The 16,456-nt window shown below is 39.4% G+C and overlaps 2 protein-coding genes and 1 long non-coding RNA gene across 4 annotated transcripts in view; all 3 read right to left on the bottom strand.

Annotated features, from left to right (window-relative positions):
- Positions 1-330, bottom strand: part of LOC106963227 (uncharacterized) — a 6,081-nt gene extending 5,751 nt beyond the window's left edge. The window contains exon 1 of the long non-coding RNA XR_001428151.1: positions 125-330. This is a non-coding gene — a long non-coding RNA (uncharacterized LOC106963227). The remainder of the gene's footprint in view (positions 1-124) is intronic.
- A 1,232-nt stretch (positions 331-1,562) lies between these two features.
- Positions 1,563-4,604, bottom strand: mrps2 (mitochondrial ribosomal protein S2). The gene is made up of 4 exons (XM_015058015.1): positions 4,382-4,604; positions 4,039-4,155; positions 3,845-3,965; positions 1,563-2,262 (listed from the first exon to the last, which is right to left on the bottom strand). The coding sequence occupies exons 1-4, from the start codon at positions 4,404-4,406 to the stop codon at positions 1,716-1,718; spliced, it is 810 nt and encodes a 269-aa protein (XP_014913501.1). The 5' UTR covers positions 4,407-4,604; the 3' UTR covers positions 1,563-1,715.
- Positions 4,605-4,753: 149 nt separating this feature from the next.
- Positions 4,754-15,763, bottom strand: ppp1r26 (protein phosphatase 1, regulatory subunit 26). 2 transcript variants are annotated; one of them, XM_015058014.1, is made up of 5 exons: positions 15,553-15,762; positions 8,056-11,302; positions 5,526-5,640; positions 5,364-5,441; positions 4,755-5,272 (listed from the first exon to the last, which is right to left on the bottom strand). In XM_015058014.1, exons 2-5 carry the CDS (start codon positions 11,229-11,231, stop codon positions 5,237-5,239), a joined length of 3,405 nt encoding a protein of 1,134 aa, XP_014913500.1. In that variant the 5' UTR covers positions 11,232-11,302; positions 15,553-15,762; the 3' UTR covers positions 4,755-5,236. The 2 variants fall into 2 exon arrangements, with proteins under 2 accessions (XP_014913499.1, XP_014913500.1); XM_015058013.1 differs by having other exon boundaries at positions 4,754-5,441; positions 15,553-15,763.
- Between the last annotated feature and the right edge of the window lie 693 nt (positions 15,764-16,456).

Here is a 16,456-nt window from a genome sequence, read left to right as displayed (position 1 = left end):
CACTAGGTTCTTCCTTTTTTAAGGGGTGTGTTTTTTGTTGTAAAATGAAAGGGGGGGGGGGGGGGGGGGGGGGGGGAAAACCGCAATGTTAACTTTATTTTATTACCACGCTGACCTTACTCACCACGCCGTCATTTCGCCCATATTTCAGCCCCCTGGTGGTTACAGAACAGAGTTTAAACTACGGAAGCCGGAAGCAACCAAACAGTTGCGACAAGTCAAGCATTGACGCCGCACACCTAGTTTTTACTATTAAACACCAAAAACGTTGATACATTATTATAGTAATTCTCTAAATCCAGAACAACATGCATAAAGAGTCATAATTTAAAATTATACCTGACAAGGATCAAATATTAATTATTTTTGCCTCTATATCTGCATAAATTAAATTTAGCAGACTTAAAAACAAGCAAAAATAATAATACATTTTTAAGAGGTTTAATTCCAGACCTTATAATGTCAGCTTCCTTTATCCACTCCAAAAATAACGTGTTTATGTGGGAACATCAGTTTTTGGCAAAATTTCAATCATTTCTCTATGATTTTAGGTAAAGTTCTATTTATGCCTCTTATTTATTCTACTCTGTACCAGTACCTCTGGAGGTAAACCAGAGCCCAACTATACAGCTACCACCAGTAAGGTGGGTTTGTGTTGTTAGACATGAAAGTCTCACATTGCTATCTATCTTCCGGACTGATAAAATTGCATATTATTTCATCATTCCGACCCCCACCTAAAAAATTTTTTTTTTTAAATCACTGAAATCCCAGAGCTGTTACTCATCTTGCTAGGTAAAAAGTTCAGAATCTTTCTCTTTTGAAAAAAATAAATAAATAAATAAAAATCTTCTAGGTTATCTGCTTAGATTAAAGCTGTAGTGATTACTCTAACATATATTACGCCAATTTAGGCAGATTTTCAATGACTTATTAAATCAGTACAGCCTTGTAGACAAACTATCCTTCCAGCAGTACATATTCAACTTTGATTTATTTTTTTCCTCCTGTTATATGCATTATTAGAAAGACATTTTTGCACTAGGTATTTATTATTTGATGAAAATAAATCAGTGAGATCTGATTAATGAGGAATTGTAAAACAAATAGACATTTACTGCAGCATGAATTCTTAGATGTCATCTGGAATGGCTCAGCATCAAAACACATCGAATATCTGTTATTGTATCAACCTCCCAGACCATTCAGGTCTTCTGGTTGTGGTCTGCTCTGCATCCCCAGAACCAGAAGCACACATGGAGATTCAGTTCCTCTCACGTGGAACAAACTCTCAGAAAACGGCAAAACAACAACAACAAAAAAAACTGAGTTCCTTTAAAACATGGCTAAAAACCCAACTGTTTACATCTGTCTTTGATTAATAGTAAGTGGAACATTGATCAAAGGTTTGATGTGTATTTATGATGGACTTTCACAAAATCTCATGTTTATTGGTTGTTTCATAATTGGAGACCGTACGATGTTTTCATGATGTAAAGCACTTTGAACCGTTTTGCTGAAATGTGATTAATTTGACTTGAATAATTATGAGAAAAATTCTATTACAGTAACAAGATTTCTTTTTAATGAGCAACATACACACAGTCCTGTGAAGTCAACCATGCAAGAAAGAAGTTATAATACAATACGAGCTGCAGTTTGTTTTTTTTTCTTCTTTTTTTAAAACTGCATCATCATCTCTCGTTAAACACGACTCATGAGCTGGGCTCCGACGGCTCTGACAGGCTGTGGAGGAGCTCCATCTGTTTTCGTTTGTTTTTGGCTCTGTTGATGACCGTCTTGAACAAGCGGCAGTACAGCTCCATGGCAACCGGAGTGTCGTCGTTCCCTGGCACGGGGTAGGTGATCAAGCTGGGGTTGCAGTTGGAGTCCACCACGCCGACGGTGGGAATGTTCATCTTGCGGGCGTCCCTGATGGCCACGTGCTGCTGGAACACGTTGTTCAGCGTGGACAGGAAGACGACGAGGTCGGGCAGCCGGACGCCGGGGCCGTACTGGATGTGAGCGTTGGTGAAGAGGCCCCCCTGCCAGTAGCGCGTGTGCGCGTACTCCCCGCACTGCTTGGCCGTGTTCTCCACCAGGTGGCAGAACTGGCGGCGGCGGCTGATGAAGAGGATGATGCCGCCGCCGTACGCGGTGTGAGCCGTCTTGTCCAGGGCTCGCCGGAGGTCCTCCGCCGTCTTGTCCAGGTCGATGATGTCGTAGTCCAAGCTGGAGTCGTACAGGTAAGGTTCCATGAGCCTAGAGGAAGGAGTGCATGTTGCCGTCATGAGAAACACTCAAAAAACTTTAACTTTTTTTTTAGAAAGCTAATGCTAATTTTTAGCCATGTTTTCTGATCTAAATAACTGAGTATGAATGTTTTTTTTTTTTTTGTTTTTTTTTGCCATGCTCTGCATATTTTAACATTCTAAGAAGCTCCACTTGGTTTCAAATGAAAAATAAAATAACATCCTGTCATTTCGTACTGTTTAATTTTAATTTCATGTTAGTCACAAGTGGATTTTCTTTTATTCATTTACACAAACACACAGTGTGCAATCTTTCAGCCATGCGCTCCTTTTTATTTTTTGTACACATCCATTCAGGTCAGGACAGAAGTGGTTCCTTTCTCCTGTACAAAAAGCACTTTGTGACTTTGTACAATCATTCTGGGAAGTTAACAAGGAATTGCTTTGGCTTTCAAAACAGGTCTGTCTTCTATACTAGAATTGCAAATGAACAGATTAGTTTCATGAATGTGTTTCCGAGGTGATCTGCATGGTTGCTTTGGTAACAAAAGGGACATTTAACGCCACTGTTAAGGAGGACAGGTAGATTTATTTAAGCCATGAAACACCACAAAAAGAGCTTGTGCCCCTTTATTTCAGCATATTGTATGTCCCGTTGGTACTCTAAATGTTCCCCAATGAGGAATTTTAATAATATAAAAATGGCCGAAATGATGGTCATTCAACAGTAGATTAGAGTCACTTGGCTAAACTACATTTTTGTGACACAATGACAATTTGTATGATACACCATCACAAAGTAGTGCATAATTTTGAAGAGGAAATGAAATCAAGCATTTTTTTTTCTACAAGTAAGAACCTTTGAAAGTGTTGGTGTCGGGTCAGTGAGGAAGTTCTGGAGGTGTTTAAACCAAAGTTAAGTTACATAGCAATTGTGCAAGTTTTGAACATCTGATGTAGGTCAGTTCAATCCATATTAAATAATAGAAAGAGTACGAGGCATTTGACAAAAAGATGGCTGTTCTCTTCAAATGAGAGAGAGCTGCAGAAATCTAGAACTCAGGTGTGAAAATCTGATGACAGGTCATGCATCCCACAAATCAGGCCCTTACAGAACAGTAGGGAAGCTGATAACATATTACTAGAAACACACTAGCATTACCCTTGACAGTTAGCAACAAGCCAATTTCACGCACAATGCTATGTGTCAGTGTCAGTAGCATTGCTAGGAAGTTGTATGGAGAAATCCCGGAACAGAAAAACTGAGGAGATTCATTTTTAGCAGGACAACATACAACCTGGGCTAGTACTGAATGATTTACATCAGATTAAGAATGGCCTAAAACGTATTTCAACTGTAAATTTTGGGGAAAACTTTATTGAGCTATTTTGAAGAACTTAAAAGCCGTGCAAATTTGGTACAGAAATACCCCCAAAAGACTGGCAGCTGAAGTACTTATTTCTGCATTTACTTGATTTAACATTAAAACAACACAGATAATCCAACTGGTTTCTGTACCGTTACATGCCTAAGTCACATATTGGGTTTCTAGCGAGGTTTATATTCTACAGAAAAATCACATCCTACAAACCTGTGCCTGCAGCCCTTCTTGTGTCCAAGATGCACTCTGGCGTCGAACAAGTCCTTCACAGTAAACAGCTCCGACACCCGGAAAAGATCCTGTTTCTCTAGTGGTAGATCCAGCATTTTATCTGGAATGGTTAAAACGGGCTTTAGCTGGGAAAATGTTATGCGTACAGACATTGTTAGCAGGTAGAAACTCACCTCTGACGGAGCAAGTTTGCGGTTCAGGTGATATAATGGAAGATGCGGTGGCAAACTGATGTCCACTGTTGGATAATTTAACTGTGGGACCCCGAACATGGCGCAATCCCAACAGACCTGAACGTAAGGCATAAATGAAGGTTAATACTGGACAAGAAAAAGGAGAAAGACTGAAAACTGACACACTAGAAGTAGCTGTACAGTTTCCTGTTCTGTCCTGTCGCACAACGCTTACAGGAGAAACCAAAGCTCAAAAAAGGATGAAAGTGTTCCTAATTAGAAGGCTTAGGACACCAACATGAAGCTTTCTACACACAGGAAAGTACTGTTTTCATGTACATACCTTTTGTAAGCGCCCGGGTAGCCATGCTTCACAGCAAAAGAAGGTCAACAAAGTGCGCCTGCGTGATTGTAGTTTATTGTGCCGTAAAGGGGACGTTTTGTCGCGTCACACCACGTAAAACTACAACTTCCACAGTGCTATTCTTTTGTTGAACGTCAAAATTTTGTGTCGAGCAAACAACGTGACATCACTAAAACTTTTAATAAAACATAGAATTACAAATAAAACATTATAAGCATGTCCTAAACATAATACATTTAAATAAAAATAATTTTAAATAGTCAATGAATAAAATAGACTAAGATATTTGAAAAAAACAAAAAACAAAAAAAAAACAACAAACAAAAAAGTAAACAAGGACAAAACAAAATCATGAGTCATGACTAGCATCTGGAAAGCTAAATTAAAGTAAAATAAAATCATCACTTAAAGTAACTTAATACTGATGCAAAAAAAGTTCCAAATTGCAAAAATAAGAATCTCAACATAAAGTTAAAGAGCAGTGACTAAAATTAAAATAAAGAATATTTCAGTGAATATGAAATGAAATACATGTACAAGTATAACAGACAGAAAAATGAAAAAAAAAACAAAAAAAAAAAACCCTCTTAACATGGACAAAACCAAAAAAAAATGGACACCATTTCCTATTAACAACTGAACCTTAACTTTCTTTAAAAACGCAAAACTTGGGGAAAAAAAGCAATATTTTTTCTACATCAAAGAAAAACTTGAACTGAGACTTGGATGCATAAAATTGCCTATGAACCTATGTTAGCCACATGAACTTAAAATATGTTTAACGATCAAGACTTGCTAACTTCAAATATAACATACAACAGGGAAAACCAAACGTTATCCTGTTAAACCGAGTTGCCTGCCTTTTTTCGCCTGCAAAGAAAAAAAAAATAAAGGACAGACATTTTGGAGCATTTTTATAGATTCTGATCTTCACTGGAGAAACTGCTGCTGGTAAACTCACTGGAACAAAGCGAAGCTTTCTTTTGACATGCTGCAGGGCTGCCGTATGCGCAGAAGAACAAGTGAGAGGACAATTCCCCTGAAAGCATGATTAAACACAACTCTTATTCTATGGATTTTGATGACAAATCACTCAAAATTTGCGTCTTTGGAGAATTTGTACCTTCATGCATTTCCTAACCAGTAACTTCCTGTTGGACACCTTGGTTCTTTCCTCTGACGTAAGAGCTATGCATGGACTTATAGTGAGGCCAGGATCTATTTCTCTGGACAAAGACCTGAATGAGGCAGAGCAGAATGTCGGTCAAACCACAAACATCTTATTCCTTCAACATGCCATCTTTAATGGCCAATTAATCTGAATTAATTGCAACAAAACCCAATTATGTTCAGACTCGACTCTTTATTTCACACTTAAAAGATACAGCAAAAATTGTTTTTTTTAATCCAAAGAATGAAAAAAAAAAAAAAAAAGTTAAAAAATATTTACAAAAAAAGTCTGGCAATGCACAGCATGTTCAGTAATGATTCCATTTTTTTTTTCAATAAACAAAAATAAATAGCTTTTTGTCACAAAGAAAATCTTTGATATGACAAAGAAACGAGCACATAATAACGTATCACATTCAGTAAGACAGAGGGGGTCGATGGCGAGGTTTCAGTGGAATCTGGAACAACAATCTTCATCGTAGCGGTTACAAACGTCTGACACTGTTAGTGGCGTTCCTCGGCAGCAGAGCTGTAAATGACTTTAAAGCATACAATTATACACAACAACATCTGGTTGTTTCAAGACCTTAGTCATGTTGAAAGTATACCTGGTATCAAGAAATTTCTCGTCATTTCCATTTTGTAATGTCCCGTTAATCAGATGCCAGAGTGACCGGTGCTGCACACTGCCGGTCAGCTGGCGGAAGGAAGGTTGCTACACATTCATCTTGCTTACAGGAAAGACAAATGTGTCCCGTTTTTGAAATATTCCCAGTCGCAAAAACCACACACGGTAAATAAAGGCAATGGATAATATTACCAAACTACAATAACCAAGATGTAGCATTATTTATTTTAGCAGCAGTAGAAGTAATTCTCTTTTCTGTTCAAAATACAAGCAATTCAATCACGTTACAGATTTCTGTTTTACATTTTATTGAGCTCGTTTCGCTCAAAAAGGGTTTTGCACATGGAAGAAATAAAACCTGAACAGATCTTTAGAAGCAAAAATATGCAATGTTTTGATTTTGTGTGGTTATGATGATAAGACCACTTGTGGCAGACACAAGAAAATGAAGAAATAAAAATACAAAGAGGTGGTTTATTAACGTCACAGACATGTCATAACCCATTTATCTTGTGTATTTTCAAAGAACTGAAGTCGATCTGGTCAGGCCTTCAGTGTAGAAAAGAGCCACCTCTGTTTTGTTTGTTTTCCCCCATCAAAGCAGTTCTAATGCTAAACCAAGGCAGTTTCTACACTTAGTTTTTAGAGTTAGTTTTATAAACTTAGTTAAAAACCACTTTGGTTTTACGTTTTTAAAAAAATGAGCTCAGTTCCATGTTACAAAAAATGTCCCTTAGTAGATGTTTGTCCTTCCCTCTACTCCGTTATAAGTTTCTGTAAAGGATCACAGAACTAAGAGAGTTTTAACTACAGAAATTCAGATTTTTCTCCATATTTAGCAAACAAATTTTTAAATGTCAGCTGCTTGAGTTCAAAAATCTGTGACTGTGAATTGCTCACAAATTTGAGTTGTACAGTACTGTACTATATTTTTGAAAGAAAGCACAGAAAAATTAAATAAAGTGAAAATGTAATTTATATTTTAAACATGTGGCTCATAAGATTGTATTTTATGGTTTTCTGTCCTTCTGGGGTTAAATATGCCAAATTTTCCTATGACACAGGCATCCTATTTTGCTAGTGGAAATGAAAAAAAAAAACTGCTGTGAGGCGAGCAATAGCTCAGGTTCAACACTGGAAAGGGTTTGGTGAGGGAAAAATAATAAACAGATGAATAAATGTGGGTAAAAACCAGTAAATTCTCTTCCTGGAGAATTTAGTTAAAGGCTATTTTTAAATCAACTCACAATGATTTACTATAATAATACATTTTTGCTCACTGGTCTGTTTTATTTTTATCCCAGATTTAGTTTTATTTTGACTTGACAGAGAAAAACATTACATTTTATCTGCTGCATGTATGATGAATGAAAACAATAAAGTAATACACGGTTAATCTTGACTTAAAGCCTGTCACGACTCTTCCATATGAAAGATCTCTCCAAATATACTCGTTTCATGTAATACTTTTAAAATCATTTTGCTACCCTGCATTCCCAAGTGGTAATATAAAAAAGATCAGCCCAATTTTTTTTTTTTTTTTTTTAAGTTATTATGACATTGTCTTGGTGTTGCAACTTCTTCTTGTACCAAAACTCCATTGTATTGCTTTTCAAAGGATTAGGGATATGAAATAATATTAGAGCACAAAAATGTATTGGTGCCACTGTGTTACACATTTTATATATAAAAAAGAGCATGTTTTGTTTTGTTTAGATATATTAACAAGTATTCCCTTAGATTCTGTACATGAATGAGCTTAAGAAATATGATATCGATTAGCAGGGCAACATTAGGAAGTTAACATATAGAACTATGATGCTGTTAAGGAATAGTGATCAAAGCAAATACTTACAATGCTGGAAAGCCCTGCATCTTATCTGGATCTCTCCTGCTGTCTGATTCACAATCTGACTCATCTATAAACTCTTCATCCTTTCTGTCTTGATCAGCTCCTTCATCATCCATCTTCGTGCTCTTGCCTTCTCTTTTTCGCTCTCTCAGTGAGTCTGCCTTCTCCTTTCCCTCACTCCTTTCCCTGCTTTGAACCTGGACATGGTTGGTCCTGTTAGACTCCAGCTCTACAAACACACTCTTGTCCTTAGGCACATGCACCGTACTCGCCCGCCCTTCTTCCATGGAGAACTGGGACCTGTTGCCAGGCGTAAGGCTCTGTGTAAAGGTCATCTTTGAATGCTGCCTAGCAGCAGAGAAAAATTTCAAAACGGGGGGTCTAGCCGTGACATTTCCATCTGTCTCTGTAGAGGCAGAAAACGGCCCTCTGCTGCTCCTTGAAGAACACCAGCCGGCGGCCGGAGTCTGTGATTTTAGGTCCCTATTGTCTGATGAAGTGTCCCGTCTCTCTGAAGAGGTGATGTGAAAAGGAGTCCGGCTTAGAGCCCTTGGGTCGGGAATTGGAAGCCCCAGGCTCTGGCGCCACTTAATTGACTCTGCAAGGGAGCGAGCATAGTTGGGACTTGAAGCTGGTTGACCTCTGTCCGCCTGTTGGCTGCCATTGATTAGGCCATCTCTGGCAGTGTTGGGCCTCATTTGCTGGTTCTTCATCGCCCCTGCGCCATCGGCAGGCTCCAGAAGACTGGGACTGCAGGACTGGACCGAAGAAGCACGTGACTGTGGGCTGGCAGACGAGATTTCAGGATAGAACCTCTGTTGGGTCCCTACTGGAGATGCAGAGACACCACTGATGTGTTTCGGAGAAATCTCAGCCAGCTGAGTCTCCGGTTTGAAGTCTTTAAGTGGAAATTGAACCTCTGATTCCTGAACCACAGGGGATCCGTTTCTACACAAAGATCCATCATTACCTTTGTCTCCTGTGGAAACTTTGGCCTTCTCAGCCAGAAATCTTCTTATCTCTTGCTCGATGCTGTCATCGCTGTCTACTGAGCTGCTCTCATCGTCAGTTCGATAAAGGGGTTCAACAGTTTGCAGTGACTGGGCGTGTTGTCTTTCCCCTCCCACGATGTCTGCTGCATCACCCTCCTTACATTTATCCATTTGCCTTTGTTGTGAGACATTATTTTTACTGAATCCACACTTGTCTTTTACGTCATCGTCGCCCCCGTGTACTTTTTTCAAAGCACTACACTTGGAGCCAGGCTCGTGTTTGAACTTTCTGTTGTGTAAAGCATTTCCCATCAGCGGTTCTTCATCTTTGATGCACTTCCTGTGTTTCTTTTTCGTGTCTTTGATCTTTTTCTTCGATTTCTTTTTTGTCTTTAGCAGGTCTTTGATCGCAGTGTCGAGGTCCTCGTCACTGTCAAGTGAACTGCTTTTGTCTCCGCTTTGGTCTGCCTGGTGTAACGCTGTGCTTGGTTGGGGTTGACTTCTCTGTGGAAGTGTCAAGGCGTTAGATTCTCGTGCGTGCTCAGTAGTTTCTTTACATTTGTCATCAGCTCCCGACATGTTCGCCACAGTCACGCTTTTCTCCTTCTGTTTTCTTTTCTGCGTTAAAGACAGCCTTTGTGATTTCTGTTGAGTAGCAGCATCTTTTCCTTTCCCCTTCTCTGGATCAACACCACCACAAGGCTCTTCAACAGTGGGCGGCTGTTTGTGCATCTGGGCTTTCTGCTCAAGAAATTTCCTGATTTCTTGCTCAATCCCATCCTCACTGTCAATGGAACTGTCGTTGCTTTCTTCATATCGGTGTCTGTCAGGAAGAGAGGACATTGTGGAAGGTTGAGCTGGAGCACACGTGCCAAGGCCAATGCCCTGATGGAAGGCTCCAGGCATTACAGTTTTGGAAATGTCCAGTATTGCTTCAGCACACATCAGTTCTGCTGTGGTGTTAACTTTGGAAGGAGCAGGAGCTGACTGCTCTTTAGTCTCTGCTTTTGAAGAAGGGAGTCCATTTCCCTTGATCTTGGGGTTGAATGACAGTGAAGTCTTGGGTTTGGAAACAAATGGAGATTGAGTCTGTTTCCCTGGTTTAACTTTTTTCCTCTTCAGTTTGTTTTTCTTCACGTCATCAGAGTTTGTACTTCCAGTGGCATGTACCGCTAACTTGATAGGGGCTTTCGGCTTGCAGAACAGTTGCTTCTGAGGGCTATTCTCTTTCTGTTGCTCAAGCTGGTAGCTCCGGATAGCTTCTTCAATCCCATCATCGCTGGTGGAGTCAGAATCTTCTTGGAATGTTTGTGGATTACAGGCTTCCCTTTTGCTTTGCTCATTTTTCTCTAACTGGTATCTTTGAATGGCTTCCTCGATGCCATCATCACTACTGGAATCACTCAGGTCTTCCTCCATCTTTGGCATTACTGGGTAAGTTAGAGTGCTGTTGAAGAACCTCATTGTTTCAGAGGGACTCTTCCATTGTTCTTCAGAACTGAGTAAGCTATTGGCTGAACTTTTATCCACCTCAATGTTTTCATCCCGCGAAGCCTTATTCTTGATATACTTTTTTAAAGGTATAGCAGCTGCTGTGATAGGAGTCTCCGATTTCACACTTACTGGGAACTTTCCACTGGATATGAAGGACGAGTTGCCTTCAGAGTGTTGCTTGGCAAACTCAAAGGGCAATGGATTTTTCCTTGGAATTTTGGACGACTGATGGGAAGTGGAAGATGTTCCTGCCTTGCGTTTGTGACCATCCTTTTCTTTCAGGTACTCCATTATTGCCTCCTCAATTCCTCTGTCTACTGAATCGTCACTGTCGGAGTCGCTGCTATCATGGTTTGTTGTGGAAGAAAAGTGGACGTGTGGGCTTTCAGTGGGCCTTTTTGTTTTCAACTTGGCTCCCACGTAGTTACCCACTGCAGCCTTGCACACTTGCGTATGGCGATCCTGTCCCGATAGCATGTTTGCCTCAATCTCATCGCCCATCTCGAGTGAGGACTGGCTACTCCTGAGGCTCTCTATGATCATCTGGACCTTATTTGAGATTGGTGTGCCTCTGGTGGACAACTCCGTGTCAGAGTCATTGAAGCAAACTGGAAGGCTATAGCCTCCAGGTGTTCCGCATCGTCTCCATTCTGTTTCCGTCGCTGCGACAGGCGGTACATTCATCAAATACATTCTAGAGGAGTGTGGAGAGATCCTCGAGCATCAGAGGGCAACAGCCTCCAACAACAGTCACATGGTCCAGTCTGGGGGTGGAAGACAGAAACAGAAATTATGTCAACAATACATTGAGGAGGAAAAAAAATGATAAAAAAAAGACTTTGAAATATATTTCATTTAGAGGTGATTTTTTTAATCAAGTTTAATAAGTGTATGTAATTAACTGCATTTTAATCAAAGATCATAGATAAACTATGAAGCATTCTCAATTCAAAAACCATTTTAGCTGCTAAATTATTAAATAAATAGGCATGTTAGTTCAATGTAAAGACATTTATTGTGTTTAGTGTTATTTAGCTTATTAAAACATCAGACTGATGAACAGCGCTATTATATCCGTTTCAGGAATCCTGATCATCCATGTAACTTCTTATAAAAAAATAATTCTATGTGGTCTGTGGATGCTGACATTAGCGTTGGGGATGTCTGTGCTTGCAGCAACATATTTTGTACTGACAATGGTATTTCAGGCTAGATAAGCTTCAGTGATAGGCTAACTCCTTTTTGCACAACAATAGTCTTTTACACCATCTCATATGAGGATTTTTGAAGCAAAAACTACCCCCAGTGGGCCAAGAGAAGCAGCTTTGTTGTCTATCTTTGTTATTTGTGGATGTCACTTGTGCATTACAGGAGATGTGTCAACACAAAAGTTCTAGCCAGAAATAATAATAAAACAAAAAATTATTCATTGGGTTCAAATTTTGAGCATGTCATATTATAACCTATATTATTAATTAATCAAAATCAATGCTGTAAAGTCTCGACCCTAAATTCAATATTGATGAGAAATTTAAGGGGCTCTAGCAACACATGCAAATGATTATGTGATATGCAATATCACAGCATTGAGATGAGCTTTTTGATACATTCCTTAAACAACCTGAACTGTAACAAAGACGGCTTCACAGGAAACAGAACCTCACTGTTTTGAGCCAGCCATCAGGTCTCCATAACAATAATTTATAATAATTAATTTATTTAAATGTGGAACGCACTGTATAGAAAAGATGCATAATATGCATGATCAAACTGATCTAGCCAATGAAGTTGATCTATACTCGTGTCAGAAAAAAAAGCGTACTGTGAAACAGGAGATGGTTCGTTTATCATGCAAAGAAAAACTTACAAAAAAATGACAGCACACACACACACACACACACACACACACACACACACACACACACACACACACTGCACCAGTTTTACACAACAGTAACGTTGAAACGCTGCACTGTCGCTGCAGGGTCAGTTGATTTTCATTGTTGCTCCTCACTTGTGTTTTGGTGGTTTCGTTTAACTTGGAGACCAGTCAGACAAGTTAGGGGCAACGTCTGGCAAAATAACTCGTGGTATGTGATCCCTGTGTTACACAGCATGACGGTTTGTATGCACACGAATACAATCTGACAGGCGTTTACAACAAAATATGAAAGGAGAACTGTATCGCAGTAATGAGGTAAATAAAATTAGATACTAAACACGCTTTAGATTACACATATGATTAGCTTACGTTCATTCACTGTTTTAAAAGGGATGGCTGTTTTATTTTCCTTCTTTTTTTACGTGAGGTTGTGTCTAAAGTTTATTAGTTGCCATCGTATTAGACAGCTCTCTTGGAATACTAATTAAGTATAAACGCAGACTTGTTGATTTTGGAGAACAGTTAGCCTGAGAGGAGCCCAGGTGTTTGGCGTGGGTGGTTATATGGAAGCTGACAAATATTTACATAGAAAAAAAATTAAGCTTGAATGTGGTACGCCACCAACGACCGTCCGGTGTCAAACAGAGCATGTAAAGCTTTCCTGGTCAAACAGAAAAGTAGGGGTATGTAAAATTGAATAAAACATTGTTTTTTATACTACTTTACTTTTAATTAGCTAGTTCATTAGACCAGAGAAATACTTTACAAGCTACACTGTAAGAGTTTGTTTCGCACAGGAAGATTATCAGGGTTGCACAGCCTCCAAGCTGCTTTAAAAAACAATTAAATTGGTTTACTTAATGTGAACATGGTGACAGTTTACAGGTTCATAAAATAGCATTATTGTTGTAACCATTTTTTGTTTTAGTTTTTCTAATTTCAAATAACATTCCTGATATTATTTGCACATCTAACATACATTTTGTACATGTTTTTTTGCAGTTCTTGTAAATAGTTTGTTATGCACAGATTTACGTACACATTTTGCATATTTTTTTATTTATTTAACTCAGTTGCACATTTCTTTGAGTCAGTACACCATTTTTATTAGCTGCACATTATTTTACCATGCTATAAATTTGCCCTCTCTTATTTCTGTTTTTTGTGTGTATGCGTGTGCAAATCCGCATGCTCTGACTTGCAGATATACACCTTGCTGGTGTACAGAACGTTCTGGATTGCAAGTTTAGATCTGATATATGTGATGTTAAAAAATCATCTTGTTGTTGCCTTTTATACAATTTTAAGGCACATTGTTGTTCATCTTTAAAGGGACAGTTCAAGATTTTTAGGTGAAGTTCTGTCAAAAACTCATAGTAATTGAATTAAATACTCTTGTAATTAATTCACTTTATATTTAGGAATCTACATTAGTTAGACCCAGAGACCGAAACTAACTGCCTGTCTAGGAAGTGGACTCTCGACTCAGAAATGACGTTAAGGTTTATAGGACAGAATTGAAGTGAACTTTATTGTTCCTAAGAGGGAAATTCAGGCTTACCTGCTTGGGTGTAAAGGTAGATAGTGACCTGTTTCTTTTAGTGGATTATATTATTACATACAGTGAAGAAAATAGAGAGGGAGGTCAACAAAGCCTCCAAAACCCAATGGTAGAGAATTGCAGCAAAGAATGGAATCATGGGAGCTGCCAAGTCCCCATAACAATCATTGGATGTTATCTATATGCAAACTAGTTATTGGGGCTGTATGTCAGAATAAATCATTTCCTGTCCAACCATCACAAGCATAACAGTTACATTTAGCTAAACTCTACGTGGACTTTAACGGCAATGAGCATTTTAAGCAAAACCCTTTTTTTTTTTTGGCTGAATAGTTTGAATATGAAGGAAAGCATCTCAAGTATATAAGTATAGTAGAGGTTCTGTGATCCTGTGGGCCTGTTTCTCTTTCACAGTCCAAAGGACCATAGTTGAAATATCAGGTTTTTAAAAAAATGGATGACTTTGCCAGAAAACTAAATAAAAAGTCGACAATGTGGTTTTTAGCGGCATATTGGTTGGAAATAGAAGGTCAAAGGATCACAGAGAATGCTTCATCAGACATGAAATTAGTCATCTTCCATACGGTACAGGCATTAGTCTTCCTACTAGCTTTACTCCACAGATAAATGTTATGAAAGAAACAATCCGATCAGTGAGTATCAGACGACATTTTCTTTCTTTTTTTGTGTGTGTGGAAAAAGAAAGGGAACAGACATGTTCAGTCAGTCATCTGCCCCGCAAAAGAGACGCTGTGCCGAAAACTCCAGTCTGTCCGCCCCGACGGTAAAGCCACCCTTCCAGCACAGTATGCACAGACAACCCGGCTGACTTGTCCGAAGAGCAAAGCCAACACGCAGAACTCCAACCACCACCCCAAATGATGATCACAACCTGCTGAAACCAAACCAGCGAAGCGTAAAAACAGCGACACGAAACCACAGCTGGTCTCCGAAGACGCCCAGCTGAAAACTGGCGAGAAGCGCATTTACCGAGTTTTAAAAACGTCACATCGTAGAGTGCCAACTTTGTCTGCTATATTACAAAGAAAGTTTTAAAAGGACACCCCCCGACATCAGCAGGCGGCTGTTTTTATTGCCTAGCTAAACATGTCGCCGCGTCTGTTTTACATCCCGATCCCTTCCTGGACTGCTACAGAGCAACACCGGCTGCCCCCGTAACCCTCTAGCGGCGCGGACCGCTTCAATGCCCGGCGTGCATCCGTAGGAGACTCCGCAGAGCAACCATGTTTCCTCGCACCGGCCACGGTTGTCAAAACCCACGTTGCTCCCTCGATAACGCCTCTGGTCGTGAGCAGAGGTCGTTAAGGCGTTATAGAGAAAGCGGCAGGAGGGTTTTTTGAAATAGAAAGACTAGGATGGTGTGAAACAGTGGAGCAATAAGCGAGGTGAGTCGGCGACTTGAAAGACACAAGCGGGCCTCCCGGCTGCTGCAGCCCCGGCATTTTCTCCGGCGAAGAAAGCCTTTGTACACAGTCGCGGTACACCGTCCTGTGCTCGGTTGTTTTACACGAAATATGTAGCATAGATGTCAGAACATATGTTAGACCCACCTGAATGTGACTCAATGCGAACCATAGGAGAAATTATTGCTTTTCGTCGTGCCGCTGGTGGAGATATTTCGGTGTCCGTCAGCGGCTCGCTCGCAGCCTGAAGCTCTCGCTGTCGAGTCCCCCTCCTCCGCTCCGACTACCGGGCGGACAAGCTTCCTCTAACCCTCAGTCCAACCAACCATAGACCCATTCAAATATGACATCGACGGACCTACCCGGAAAACATTTACACTTAACATATTCAAACGAGTACTTTATCCCCCCCAAAATTAAATACATCTAACGTCGTTATTTGAATTTATGTTTTTAAAGAATTTGACTAGCCATTTGTAACAGCTCTGCGTTTTATTTTAGTAAGACCAGAAGTGAAAAACTAATGTGAAAAGTAGTGCATTAATCTGTTTTTATGAGTTAAAATAAATTTCTATGAAGGTGTAGTTGATTTACAGACTACTTGTAACTATCAAACAACTTATAAAACTTTATCTCCTGAGCCAACTCCCAGTTAAGTTCACTACTGATATCAGCTGTACACTTTTAACTGGCGCATTTTTACAGTGCAAGATAAATTAAATGCAAGGAACACTGCATGATTCATGCACTGTTTTTTTTTCCTTATACATCACCATTGTACCAGTAAAACACTGTCATTTGTGCAAATGCCATGATTAAAACTTTTTTTTGTTGCTAAAAATATAAATAATTGCCAACATAAATACGTGTTTTCATCACTTTCTTGTTTTATGATGAGATTATGTGGGTTCTCAGAAACTTAGAATTCCTTGCAAGATAATTAAAAAAATATGAATACAAAAATGTTAGGAAGTACACACTCATGGGAAATAATGATTACTCAACAAATAGCAGATATCCATTGACAGACACTGATATATGAGCTGCCAGC

Source organism: Poecilia latipinna, unplaced genomic scaffold (assembly GCF_001443285.1).
Source record: "Poecilia latipinna isolate Pla-1442-1.1 unplaced genomic scaffold, P_latipinna-1.0 Scaffold1508, whole genome shotgun sequence".
In the NCBI taxonomy this organism is placed as follows: domain Eukaryota; kingdom Metazoa; phylum Chordata; class Actinopteri; order Cyprinodontiformes; family Poeciliidae; genus Poecilia; species Poecilia latipinna.
This window is presented reverse-complemented; position numbering and strand designations above follow the sequence as displayed.